Source organism: Scyliorhinus torazame, chromosome 1 (genome assembly GCF_047496885.1).
Source record: "Scyliorhinus torazame isolate Kashiwa2021f chromosome 1, sScyTor2.1, whole genome shotgun sequence".
In the NCBI taxonomy this organism is placed as follows: Eukaryota; Metazoa; Chordata; class Chondrichthyes; order Carcharhiniformes; family Scyliorhinidae; genus Scyliorhinus; species Scyliorhinus torazame.
The window spans coordinates 420,312,405-420,327,065 of NC_092707.1; the positions used below are offsets into that span (position 1 = coordinate 420,312,405).

At 51.8% G+C, this 14,661-nt stretch overlaps 1 protein-coding gene across 1 annotated transcript in view; it reads right to left on the minus strand.

Annotated features, from left to right (window-relative positions):
• Positions 1 to 14,661, minus strand: part of LOC140428672 (adenylate cyclase type 8-like) — a 377,241-nt gene that overhangs the window by 75,116 nt on the left and 287,464 nt on the right. The window contains exon 13 of the mRNA XM_072515387.1: positions 932 to 1,013. Within this exon, the coding sequence (XP_072371488.1) occupies positions 932 to 1,013 (82 nt within the window). The remainder of the gene's footprint in view (positions 1 to 931; positions 1,014 to 14,661) is intronic.

A 14,661-nucleotide genomic window follows, 5' to 3' on the forward strand; every position in this document is an offset into this window, starting at 1 on the left:
AATGAGACTTATAAAATTCTAACAGGACTAGACAGAGTAGATGCAGGGAAGATGTTACCAATGATGGGTGTGTCCAGAACCAGGGGACACAGCCTGAGAATTCAGGGTAAACCATTTCGGACAGAGATAAGGAGACATTTCACCCAAAGAGTGGTGAACCTGTGGAATTCATTACCACAGGAGGTAGTTGGTGCTAAAACTTTGAATATATTCAAGAGGCGGCTGGATATAGCACTTGGGGAGAATGGGATCAAAGGCTATGGGGAGAAAGCAGGATTGGGCTATTGAGTTGGATGATCAGCTATGATTGTGATAAATGGCGGAGCAGGCTTGAAGGGCCAAAAGGCCTCCTCCTGTCTTCTATGTATCTGCGTATCTATGTATCTATGCTCTGGAGAAAGTGCAGAGGAAGTTTACAAGAATGCTGCCAGGGATAGAAAGGTGTGTCTATGAGGAGAGATTGGATAGGTTGGAGTCATTTTCCTTGACATAAAGAAGGCTGAGGGTGACTTAATGGAGGATAAAATTGTTTCTGTTGGTGGAGAATTCTAGAAGCAGGAGACATAGATTCAAGATAAGAGGCAGAAGGTGTGGAGGGGACATGAGGGAGAACATCTTTTGCACAGGATAGTGGGGAGTCTGGAATTCGCCTCCTGAGTTGGCGGTGGAGGCAGAGACCCTAAACTCTTTCAAAAGGTACCTGGATCGCCACCTTACGTTCTCTGAGCTGCAGGGTTGTGGAGCGGGTGCAGGAAGGTGGGGTTAGAAAGGGCAGCTGGGTGTCCTCGGGCCGGCAAGGACAAATGGCCTCTTTCTGTGCTGTACCTTTTCTCTGATTCTCTGATTTTAAACCGCTCTCCCCCCCCCCCCACACGGCCCCCCGGCCCAGCACCCACAGATGCAATGATTGCGGAGAGCAGTCCTCAATTACCTGGCGTCCTTGGTAAATGACTGTCACAACAAACATGAACATTAGCATGAAGGTAATTCCTCGCTGCCAATCATAATAGGCACTGAAAGCAGAGAACGAAAGACAAAAATATAATTAGATAATTCTGCCCAGTCATAAGATCGGAAATTCCCACTGCCCAAACCCAGGGGATGAGTGTTCCCCCAGGAACCCAGGCCCAGGGTGCAAGCGATCCCCCAGGAGCCCAGGCCCAGGGGGTGAGTGTTCCCCAGGAGTCCAAACCCAGGGTACAAGCGATCCCCCAGGAACCCAGGCCCAGGGGGTGAGTGTTCCCCAGGAACCCAGGCCCAGGGAGTGAGTGTTCCCCCAGGAGCCCAAACCCAGGGTGTGAATGTTCCCCAGGAGCCCAGGCCCAGGGAGTGAGTGTTCCCCCAGGAGCCCAGGCCCAGGGAGTGAGTGTTCCCCCAGGAGCCCAGGCCCAGGGAGTGAGTGTTCCCCCAGGAGCCCAGGCCCAGGGAGTGAGTGTTCCCCCAGGAGCCCAGGCCCAGGGAGTGAGTGTTCCCCCAGGAGCCCAAACCCAGGGTGTGAATGTTCCCCAGGAGCCCAGGCCCAGGGAGTGAGTGTTTCCCCACGAGCCCAGGCCCAGGGGTTGAGTGTTTCCCCAGGAACCCAGGCCCAGGGAGTGAGTGTTCCCCCAGGAACCCAGGCCCAGGGTGTGAATGTTCCCCAGGAGCCCAGGCCCAGGGAGTGAGTGTTCCCCCAGGAGCCCAGGCCCAGGGAGTGAGTGTTCCCCCAGGAGCCCAGGCCCAGGGAGTGAGTGTTCCCCCAGGAGCCCAAACCCAGGGTGTGAATGTTCCCCAGGAGCCCAGGCCCAGGGAGTGAGTGTTTCCCCACGAGCCCAGGCCCAGGGGTTGAGTGTTTCCCCAGGAACCCAGGCCCAGGGAGTGAGTGTTCCCCCAGGAACCCAGGCCCAGGGAGTGAGTGTTCACCCAGGAGCCCAGGCCCAGGGGGTGTGTGTTCCGCCAGGAGCCCAGGCCCAGGGGGTGAGTGACCCCCAGGAGCCCACATCATTATCATCCCTGCTTCCACCACCTCCTCCGGTAGCGTGTTCCAGGCACCCACTACCCTCTGTGTAAAAAACTTGCCTCGTACAACTCCTCTAAACCTTGCCCCTCTCACCTTAAACCTATGCCCTCTCAAAATTAACCCCTCGACCCTGGGAAAAAGCCTCTGACTATCCACTCTGTCTATGCCCCTCAAAATTTTGTGGACCTCTATCAGGTCGGCCCTCAACCTCCTTCATTCCAGTGAGAACAAACCAAGTTTATTCAAACTCTTCTCATAGCTAATGCCCTGCATACCAGGCAACATCCTGGTAAATCTCTTCTGCACCCTCTCTAAAGCCTCCACATCCTTCTGGTAATGTGGCGACCAGAATTGAACACTATACTCCAAGTGTGGCCTAACTAAGGTTCTATACAGCTGCAACATGACTTGCCAATTTTTATACTCAATGCCCCGGCAAATGAAGGCAAGCATGCCGTATGCCTTCTTGACTACCTTCTCCACCTGTGTTGCCCCTTTCAGTGACCTGTGGACCTGTACACCTAGATCTCTTTGACTTTCAATACTCCTGAGGGTTCTACCATTCACGGTATATTCCCTACCTGTATTAAACGTTCCAAAATGCATTACCTCACATTTGTCCGGATTAAACTCCATCTGCCATCTCTCCGCCCAAGTCTCCAGACAATCTAAATCCTGCTGTATCCTCTGACAGTCCCCATCGCTATTCGCAATTCCACCAACCTTTGTGTCGTCTGCAAACTTACTAATCAGACCAGTTACATTTTCCTCCAAATCATTTATATATATTACAAACAGCAAAGGTCCCAGCTCTGATCCCTGTGGAACACCACTGGTCACAGTCCTCCATTCAGAAAAGCACCCTTCCGTTGCTACTCTCTGCCTTCTATGGCCTAGCCAGTTCTGTATCCACCTTGCCAGCTCACCCCTGATCCCGTGTGACTTCACCTTTTGTACTAGTCTACCATGAGGGACCTTGTCAAAGGCCTTACTGAAGTCCATATAGACAACATCCACTGCCCTACCTGCATCAATCATCTTAGTGACCTCCTCGAAAAACTCTATCAAGTTAGTGAGACACGACCTCCCCTTCACAAAACCGTGCTGCCTCTCACTAATACGTCCATTTGCTTCCAAATGGGAGTAGATCCTGTCTTGAAGAATTGCCAGGCAGTCACATTGGCATGGGCAGCCAGGCACCTTAGCTCTGCCACCTGGTCGTGGAGGCTGGTAGGGGCACTGACAGGGTGCAATGCTGGAAGTGACAAGGTGCTTGGGTGCCCATGCCTGGAATCGGATCCAGGGCATTCCCTGCCCTTCAGAAGTAGGGTGAAGGAGGGGCTCGAAGATCTCGCTAAGAGGTATTTTGGGGCAGTGGGAGTGCCCAGAGGCCATGGTGGGGTGTCCGAAGGGGGTTGAGGGATTGGGACGGCAATGAAACCCCGATATCTCCCTGCCCTGACAAGCTGTGTTCGTCAGTGCAGGAAGTGAGGTAAGTGCATCCTTGGCAGGGCATTCCCCACCGAGGCAGTCACCACGAATGACCTCACTATACACACCAAAAACAGGACGCGTAAATCACCTCCTACATACTTTTTCAAATAAGGAGACCCAAACTGTACACAATTTTACCAACTTTTACAGATGCACCATAGAAAGCATCCTATCGGGCTGCATCACAGCCTGGTATGGCAACTGCTCGGCCCAGGACCGCAAGAAACTTCAGAGAGTCGTGAACACCGCCCAGTCCATCACACAAACCTGCCTCCCATCCATTGACTCCATCTACACCTCCCGCTGTCTGGGGAAAGCGGGCAGTATAATCAAAGATCCCTCCCACCCGGCTTACTCACTCTTCCAACTTCTTCCATCGGGCAGGAGATACAGAAGTCTGAGAACACGCACGAACAGACTCAAAAACAGCTTCTTCCCCACTGTCACCAGACTCCTAAATGACCCTCTTATGGACTGACCTCATTAACACTACACCCTGTATGCTTCATCCGATGCCGGTGTTATGTAGTTACATTGTGTACCTTGTGTTACCCTATTATGTATTTTCTTTTATTCCCTTTTATTCCCATGTACTTAATGATCTGTTGAGCTGCTCACAGAAAAATACTTTTCACTGTACCTCGGTACACGTGACAATAAACAAATCCAATCCAATATTCTAAATGTGGTCTCACCAAGGCCCTGTACAACTGCAGTAAAACGTCACCGCTTCAATATTCCATTCCCCTTGCACTCAATGTCAACATTTCATTTATGTTCCATCATTTGTTGTGCCTGGTTAGACCCCACTCGGAGTCACTGGGAGCAGTTTGGTCTCCACACCGGAGGAAGGACTTGGCGGGAGAGGAACGTAGGTTTATAGAAATGATACCTGGACTACAGGGGTTGAGTTACGAGGAGAGATTACACAAATTAGACATGTTTTCGCTAGAATTTGGAAGGTTAAGGGATGATCTGATTGAAACATTCACGATATTAACAGGGAAAGACAAGGTCGATAAAGATAAACTATTCCCACTGGTTGGAGATTCTAAAACTAGGGGCATCGTCTAAAAATTAGGGCCAGACCGTTCAGGAGAGATGTTGGGAAGAGCTTCTTCACTCAAAGGGTGGTAGAGGTTGGGAACTCTCTCCCACACAGCAGCTGAAGCAAGAACAGTTGTTAATTTTAAATCAGAGATGGATAGATTTTTGTTCAGCAAAGATATTAAGGGATATGGGCCCAAGGCAGGAGTATGGAGTTAGGCCACAGGTCAGACATGATCTAATTGAATGGTGGGACAGGCTCGAGGGGCTGAATGGCCTGCTCCTATGTACCTGCATACTTATATTTTATGATTGATGCTCAGCACCAGGAAACCCACATTTACCTGTACCATGGAGTTCTGTAATATCTCCCCCTGTACCATGGAGTTCTGTAATATCTCCATCTGCACCATGGAGTTCTGTAATATCTCCCCCTGTACCATGGAGTTCTGTAATATCTCCCCCTGTACAATGGAGTTCTGTAATATCTCCCCCTGTACAATGGAGTTCTGTAATATCTCCACCTGTACCATGGAGTTCTGTAATATCTCCATCTGCACCATGGAGTTCTGTAATATCTCCACCTGTACCATGGAGTTCTGTAATATCTCCCCCTGTACAATGGAGTTCTGTAATATCTCCACCTGTACCATGGAGTTCTGTAATATCTCCATCTGTACCATGGAGTTCTGTAATATCTCCCCCAGTACCATGGAGTTATGTAATATCTCCCCTTGTACCATGGAGTTCTGTAATATCTCCCCCTGTACAATGGAGTTCTGTAATATCTCCACCTGTACCATGGAGTTCTGTAATATCTCCCCCTGTACCATGGAGTTCTGTAATATCTCCCCCTGTACAATGGAGTTCTGTAATATCTCCACCTGCACCATGGAGTTCTGTAATATCTCCACCTGTACCATGGAGTTCTGTAATATCTCCATCTGTACCATGGAGTTCTGTAATATCTCCCCCTGTACCATGGAGTTCTGTAACATCTCCATCTGTACCATGGAGTTCTGTAATATCTCCCCCTGTACAATGGAGTTCTGTAATATCTCCACCTGCACCATGGAGTTCTGTAATATCTCCCCCTGTACAATGGAGTTCTGTAATATCTCCACCTGTACCATGGAGTTCTGTAATATCTCCCCCTGTACAATGGAGTTCTGTAATATCTCCACCTGTACCATGGAGTTCTGTAATATCTCCATCTGTACCATGGAGTTCTGTAATATCTCCCCCTGTACAATGGAGTTCTGTAATATCTCCCCCTGTACCATGGAGTTCTGTAATATCTCCCCCTGTACAATGGAGTTCTGTAACATCTCCATCTGTACCATGGAGTTCTGTAATATCTCCATCTGTACCATGGAGTTCTGTAATATCTCCCCCTGTACCATGGAGTTCTGTAATATCTCCCCCTGTACCATGGAGTTCTGTAATATCTCCCCCTGTACCATGGAGTTCTGTAATATCTCCCCCTGTACCATGGAGTTCTGTAATATCTCTCCATTTAACTAGTAAACTGTTTTATGATTCTTCCTGTCAAAGTGCACAAGTTCACATTTTTCCACCATCTGCCAAATTTCTGCCCACCTATTTAGCCTGTCGCTATCGCTTTGCTGACTGTCTATCTCCTCTCAAAAACTTACTTTTATACCTATCTTAATGATGTCATCAGCAAATTCAGCGACCACACATTTGGTGCCTTCGCCTGAATCACTGATGTAGACTGTAAATAGTTCCAGCATCGGTCCCGATGGTACTCCACTAGTTACAGCCAACATGAAAAAGATCCATTTATCACCAGGGGCAAAATTCTCCATCCCGTCCCGCCACATTCCTGCCCCGACCCGCCGGCGGGAGTCCCCGTTACACCGGCTGGTCAATGGGGTTTCCCATTGTGGGGCGTCGGGAAACCCCCGGGCGCCGGCAAAACGGAGACTCCCGCCGGCGGAGAATGACGCCCCAGTTTCCTTTCGCAAATCGGTCCTTTATCCATGCTAATATCTTACCCCCACACCATGGGCGAGATTCTCCCCTCCCCGGCGGGGCAGGGGTTCCCGGCGGGATGGAGTGTTGGGAACCACTCCGGCATCGGGCCGCCCCAAAGGTGCGGATTCCTCCACACCTTTAGGGGCTAGGCCCTCCCCGGAGTGGTTGGCGCCCCGCCAGCTGGCGTGGAAGGCCTTTGGCGCCACGCCTGCCGGGGCTGAAGGGACTCCGCCGGCCGGCAGGAGTCCACGCATGCACGGGCGCGTCAGCGGCTGCTGACGTCATCCCCACGCATGCGTGAGGGGGGGGGGGGGTCGCCTACGCGCGGCCATCGCAGACGCCTACACAGCCGACACATAGGAAAAGAGTGCCCTCACGGCACAGGCCCGCCCGTGGATCGGTGGGCCCCGATCGTGGGCCAGGCCACCTTGGGGGCACGCCCCAGGGTGGCTTCGCCCCCCCCGCTCCCCGCAGGACCCCGGAGCCCGCCCCCGGAGCCTGCCCCCCGCCGGTAAGGGACCTGATTCAATCTACGCCGCCGGAACCGGCATAGGAGCAGCGGGACTTCGGCCCATCGCGGGCCGGAGAATCGCCGGGGGGGGGAGGGGGGGCCCCGCCGACCGGCGCGATTCCCGCCCCCGCCGAATCTCCGGTGCCAGAGAATTCGGCGGCCGGCAGGGGTGGGATTCACACCGCCCCCCCCGGCAATTCTCCGACCCGGCGGGGGGTTGGAGAATCCCACCCCATGTTTTCTTGCCTTGTGTCATAACGTCATCAAATACACAGATATTCGTTGGGAGCACTGGGCCATTCAGCCTTTCGACCCTACTGCACCTTTTGCCTTTTGGAAGTCCAAGTACACCACATCCACAGATTCCCCTTTCCCCTGATGATGATTGTTTTAAGTTCCTCACACCTTTTCATGTCTTGATTTTCAAGTGTTTTTGGGAAGTTTTCAAATTCTTCTCCAGTGAACAGACACATCATCCCTGTCCAACGCCTCTGCTATTTCTTTGCTTCCCATTTCAAATTCCCCAGAATCACTCTCCAGAGGAGCACCATGATCTTCAGTTACTCTTTTCGAGTCGGAGGATGGGATTCTCCAACAATGGGGTTATGTCTCCACGCCCCTGAGAAAACGGGCCTAAATCACTGCGGACGTTATTCCAGAAAGTCTGGAGTGATCCTCCGTTTTGAAGGGGGCTTGCAGGACCCTGGAGTACTCCACGCAGCTGCGACTGCCGATATAGGGCCCTGCACATCTGGCCGTGGGTCCGCGCATGCGTGCGGCGGCCGCCTGCGGGGCCACCCCACGCGACATGGCGGACCCCACAGTGGCTGGCCCCAAAGAAATAGACCCCCCCCCCAGTTTGTGCGTGCCCGCCGATCAGTGGTCCCCGATCACGAGCCTGGCCATCGTGGAGGCCCCCCCCTCCGGTGACAGATCCCCCCAACCCCCACTGAGTCCGCAGCCACCACTCCGAGCTCCCGCCGGGCGGAACCATGCGTGAACCACGCCGGTGGGAACTTGGCCAGTTGCCGGCGCAGAATTGCCGTGGGGGCCTCTTTGACCGGCCCCGACCGGCGCCGTGTCGACCGCGCACGCGCAACTGGCGGCGTTCTCCGGTCGCCGGAGAGTAGCGGGACGGTGTCAGACCCGTTTGCAGGTCTTCCGCCCCATTCTCCGCCCCCGCGCCGAGCGCGATTTCGGCGGGGAGACTCGGAGAATCCCGGCCTGAGAGTCACGGAGCACAGAAAGAGGCCCTTCGGCCCATCGTGACTGTGCCGGCCATCAAGCACCGATCTATTCTATCCCATTTTCCAACACTTGAACATTTTCTCGCATCACTGAACACCAGCTTCCAGTCACAAAACAAACTCCGACCTACATATTTAGTCACCTCCTAGAAAGATTCAATCACATTTGTTCGACGTGACCCCCCCCCGACAAAGCCACACTGATTATTCTTGATTAATCCTTGCCTCCAGATTAAATCTATCCCTCAGAAACCTTTCCTCTAATTTCCCCACCACTGATGTCAGACTCACAGTAAGAAGTCTTACAACACCAGGTTAAAGTCCAACAGGTTTGTTTCGAATCACTAGCTTTCGGAGCGCAGCTCCTTCCTCAGGTGAATCACCCGAGGAAGGAGCTGCGCTCCGAAAGCTAGTGTTCGAAACAAAGCTGTTGGACTTTAAGCTGGTGTTGTAAGACTTCTTACTGTGCCCACCCCAGTCCAACGCCACCATCACCACATCATCGTTAGACTCACTGGTCTGTAATGACCTGGTTTTTCCACACCTCCCTTCGTGAATAATTAGCTGTCCTCCAATCCTCTGACACCTCACCTGTGACCAGAAAGGATGTGAAAATTAGGCCCTGCAATCACCTCTCTTTCCTCACACAGCAGCCGAGGATACATCTTATCTGGGCCTGGGGATTTATCCACTTTTAAACCTGCTAAAACCGCTAACACCAACTCCGTCTCAATGCCGATCAAGTATATCACAGCCCCACTCCCTGATTTCTGCACCTACATCGCCTCCTCCAGAGTGAACACAGTGGCAAAATACTCAGTTAATACCTCACCTTCATCTTTTGGTTCCACGCACAGGTTGCCACTTTGAACCCTACTGGGCCACACTCTCTGGTCACCCTCTTACCCTTAATATCTTTATAAATCACCTTCGGATTTTCCTTTAGTTTCTCTGGCAGTGTGTTTTCATGCCCCTCTTCACTCATCTGATTTTTTTTTAAAGCACCCACCCCCCCCGAGCTTTCTGTACTCCTCCAAGGCATCAACGTCTTTTAGTCCCCTGTATCAGCCAAAGCCTCCCTTTTTTTCCTGATCCAATCCTGTATTTCTCTGGACGTCCAGGGTTCCCTGGACTTTGTGGTTTCGCCCTTTACCTTGACGGGAACTTTGTCCTCTCTCCACGTCCATTTTGAATAACTCCCACTGCTCTGATGTAGATTTTCCTACACGTTCTCGAGTCGATCTCCTCTGGCGGCAGTCCCTCAGGGTCGAGGGTGATTCGCTTCCCCCTCGGGTGGGTGGGTTCTGCGGTGACGGAATAGTCCAATCCTGGGTCTGCAGACTCTGCCAGAGGTTTGGTGAGGTGGGTGGGTGGAACGCTCTGGGGTCTGCGCTCTCCTTCTGCTGTTGACACTTGGCCTCCGTGCACTCCACCCTCTGACGCTCGAGGTGATTGGGGCCTTCGCGGGAGGGTATTTCTCCAGTTGGTGCGTTCTGAGGCCGTCGATTCCCGCTTGTCGATGGGGATAATGCTTTTATTTAGGGAGCCTTTCAGAGTGTCTTTGTAGCGTTTCCTCTGCCCTCCTCGTGATTGCAGAGCTTGGAGTAGAGCACTTATTCTGGGAGTCTTGTGTAGAAATGCGGACAATGTGGCCCCGCCCATCACAGCGAGTCGAGGGTGGCCTGTGCCTCGATCCTGGGCTGTTGGCCAGGGAGAGGACAGTCACGTTGGTACGCCTGTCCTGACAGTGGATTTGCAGGATTTTGCCAAGGCGACGTTGGCGATATCTCTCCAGGAATGTGAGGTGTCTGCTGTACATTGTCCATGTTTCAGATGCATTCAGGAGGGTGGGGACCTCGGCTGCTCTGTAGACCATGAGCTTGGTGCTGGGTTTGGAGCCTCGGTCTTCGAATACTCTGCTCCTCAGGCAACCGAAGACTGCGCTGGCACATTGGAGTCGATGCTGGATTTCATCGTCAATGTCTGCTCGCACTGAGAGGAGGCTCCTGATGGATGAGAAATGATCCACATTGTCCAGGGACTCGCCGTGGACCCTGATGGTCGGGGGGGCAGTTTCGTGCGGCAGGAGCCGGCTGGTAGAGAACCTTTGTTTTCCGGATGTTTAATGTGGTGCCCATTCTCTCAGATGCCTCGGTGAATGCATCAACGATGGTTTGTAGCCCGGCCTTGTGCGCACACACAGGCGTCGTCTGCTTCCTGCAGCTCGATGACAGGCAGGGTGGTCTCGGTTCTGGTCTGGAGGTGTCGGAGGTTGAACAGTTTCCCGCTTGTCCGGTAGGCTAGCTCCATTGCAGCGGGAGCTTCAGGGTGACGGGGTGGAGTGTTGTTGTGAGGAAGATGGGGGTGAACGTTGGTGCGATGGGGCGGCCTGTTTTACCCCAGTTTGCACACGTATCGGGCCTGTGGTGGTCTGTTGGTGAGGACTGTTATGCTCTGTGTTGTGGCCGTAGTACAGATGCACACAGAGCATCTACTTCTTTGACTAGCAAGATAATTTCTGAACAAAATTAACATGTGGAAAGATATCTAACAAACTGTAATACAAACGGTAACTAATAAATTAATTCAGTGAAGGCTGAGCGGGTGGGTAAAGTTTGCAAATAGACTCAGACTGTTTTCATTAGAAAGACGGAGGTTGAGGGGTGACCTGATAGAGGTCGACAAGATTATGAGGGGCATGGATAGAGTGGATGGGCAGGCACTCTTTCCCAGGGTGGAGGGGTCAGTCACTAGGGGGCATAGGTTTAAGGTCCGTGGGGCAAAGTTTAGAGGAGATGTGCGAGGCAGGTTTTTACACAGAGGGTGGTGAGTGCCTGGAACGCGTTGTCAGGGGAGGTTGTGGAAACAGATACATTAACGGCGTTCAAAAGGCATCTTGACAAACACATGGACAGGACGGGGATAGAGGGACACGGCACAAGGAAGTGCTGAGAGTTTTGGCCAAGGGTGGTATCATGACCGGTACAGGCTGAAGGGCCTGTTCTTGTGCTGTATTGTTCTTTGTTCTTTGTTTTCCTGGGACTACTTCTAATGTGACTGTCCTCTAGTACGACTCACTACCAACTGCCGAATCTCTCCAGTCACATGGTGGACCTATATCGCCACCTGCTGGTTGTAGTTGTACCGATAACTATATATATTGATATGCACATGCAGATCACCACATTGCCCTTCCTTCAGAAGTGTTGACATTTACACATGTAACTGTGCTTCACCAAACATGACATGCACAATGCTTCCAAACATGTAACTGTACGCGGTTCACTACAGGTTCAGTCTGTCAGGTTTACGACGTAATCTGGTTGCCCGCCTGAGCAGTGGCGGAGTCGGCGATTGTGTTTCACCTTCATTTGCCGTTGGTGTTCCTGCTTGTTCGGTATTTATTGCTGCGGATGTTTCTCTGAGTGCTGGCTCTGATTGGTGGTCTGTATCCTCTTCAACTGTTTTGGGATTACATACCAGCTCTTCTGTTGGACAAAACGAAGGGACGTTGAACTTTGCACAGCGCTCTTCGGTTTCTCCGCAAGACCGAGCCACCCTCAGTGATGATGAGAAACGGATGTGGACCTGCCGGTTGCAGTACCTTTGCAAGCCTTGCCCATCCGTTTCCATTGGCATCCTCCAGCCTAACTGTGTCACCTGGATGTACTGGCTGGAGCTTCCTGGCCAATCTGTCGTCGAACCCCTTCTGCCTCCTTTTCTGAAGAAGCAGCTTCCGCTCCGTTCCTCGATCCACGGGGTGAGCTGTGATGGAAGGCAGGGTGGTCCGTAGCTGCCTGTTCATCAGCAGCTGTGCTGGTGACAGCCCATTGATGAGTGGCCAGAGCGATAGGCCAAAGGTGGCAGGTCCATGTCCGACTGGCTGCCAATGGCTTTCTACAGTCAGATTCACTGGCAGTGCTACCTCCGGATAATTAGAGATGCAGTCGATGACCAAAAGGTCTCTTCCATTGACGTGGGACAGGTCCATGCCCACCTTCTGCCAAGGGGTTGTGATAATTTCACCCATGTCCATCGGCTCTTTGCTCTGCCCGCACTGGAACTTCTGACAAGTGTCACAGCTATTAACCATGGCCGCAATGTCTTGGGTGCTGCCGGGCCAATAAACTGTATCCCTGGCCCGCGCTTGCACTTTTCAATGTCCAGGTGCCTTTCATGGAGCTTCTTGAGAATGAGTGTCCTCCAGGAATGTGGACCCACAATCCTGCGCTGTCACTGTGCAAATCCATTCACCCCACTCAGCTCTGCCCTCACATTGTAATAACCCGATCAGGAACCCTTAGGCCCTCCCTCGTGGAGATACTTTATTGCGCGTTGTCGGACTGTGGCGGTTTCTTCCTTTATTAGACCCGACTTATCATCAGAGTCTGGAAGATTACGTGACGAGATCACCAAGGACTTGCACGTCCTCATCAACCAGGCGTACCTCGTTAATGCCCGTGGCTCGGGAAGCACATCCGTGACAATGAAATGCTTGCCTGGTGTGTAGATCAGCTCAAAAGCATAGCGTTGGAGCTTCTTCATCACACGCTGGATTCTCGGGGACGTTTCACACAATTGAGACGAGTAGCCTGTGGTCAGTCTCCACAAGAAATGTCGGAAGACCATTCACATAAACATGGAATTTGTCCAAACCACTGACTAACCCGAGGCATTCTTTCTCGATGTGTGCAGACCTGTGCTCCGTCTCCGCCAGTGCGTATGCCACAGGCAGCAAGCTGTCGTCTGCGCTCTACTGCAGTACCATCGCTCCCAGGCCAACATCGGCTGCAGTTTTGATCTTTATCGCAGCGTCAAAAATCGCTCGCACTGGCACTGTGGACAACGAGATGGATAATGCCTGCCACTCCTGCTCACGTCTGGGAGGTCATTGGAACACTATGTCCTTTCTATCATATCTCGGAGGTGAGAGGTTTTAGATTCCAGGTTGGGAATAAACTTGCCAACCAAGTTGATCATCTCCAGTATCCGGAGAATGCCTTTTTTATCTGTGAGATGTGGCATCGTCAAAATAGCCTTTACCTCCTCATTATCTAACTGCACACCTTGTAGAGCCTGTCTCACAAGAAGGTGGTGCTGTCAACCCCAATTTGACATTCTGCTTTATTAAGCTTCAGGCCATTTTCCTTTTATGACCCTAATCAGCCCGTCACTGCCTTTTACCATTTATAGGCCAATGAAAGATTTTGGCATTCTCCTTTGTGTGGGCTGCTCTCTAGTGAGTGTTTTCACCTGACCTCTGAACCTTCCGAATTCCTCTGTTACCAATTGTATTTTCTATGCGTCACCAGCCACAGGCACACTCTTCCTTACCAATCTTAATTTCTATCTCAAAGGACAATCCTCGTTTATTCAACCTCTCCTCATAGCCAACACCCTCGAGACCAGGCAACATCCTGGTGAACCTTCTTTGCACTCACTGCAAAGCTTCCCCGTCCTTCTGACAATGTTGTGACCAGAACCGCACGCAATACTCCGAATGCAGCCTCTCCACCTGCCACATAATGTCCGAACTCCTGTACTCCGAACGGCTGATGAAGGCAAGCATGCCATATGCCTTCTTAATCACCTTGGCCATCTGTGTTGCCACTTTTAGGGAATTGTGGACCTGCACGCCCAGATCCCTCTGTATGTTTTTTTAAAAAAAAATTTTTATTAAAGGTTTTCATAAAATATCAATAACAAAATGAGAAAAAAAAGAACCCAACAGGGTTAAGTACAAAACACAATCTAAAACAGCAACCCCCCAAACCCCTCCCCCCCGTACCTAAATAATAAATTAACATTAACACCCTGACTTAAGACAACAGGTGTATACACCCCCTCAGACCCTTCCAGTGTAAATAACATAAACAAAAATAAAGTAACCCCCCCACGAGCTGCTGCTGCCATTGACCAATGTCTAGCGTTCTGCCAGAAAGTCTAAGAACAGTTCCCACTGCCTAAAGAACCCTTGTACCGACCCTCTCAAGGTGAATTTCACCCTCACCAATTTAATGAACACTGCCATATCGCTGATCCAGGATTCCACGCTTGGGGGCCTCGCATCTTTCCACTGAAGAAGAATCCTTCGCCGGGCTACCAGGGATGCAGAGGCCAGAATTCCGGCCTCTTTCGCATCCTGCACTCCCGGCTCCTGTGCCACCCCAAATATTGCGAGCCCCCAGCCCGGTTTGACCCTGGATCCTACCACCCTCGACACCATCCTCGCTACGCCCTTCCAAAATTCCTCCAGCGCTGGGCGTGCCCAGAACATATGGGTGTGATTTGCTGGGCTCCCTGAGCACCTAACACACCTGTCCTCACCCCCAGAAAACCGACTCATCCTTGTCCCGGTCATGTGTGCC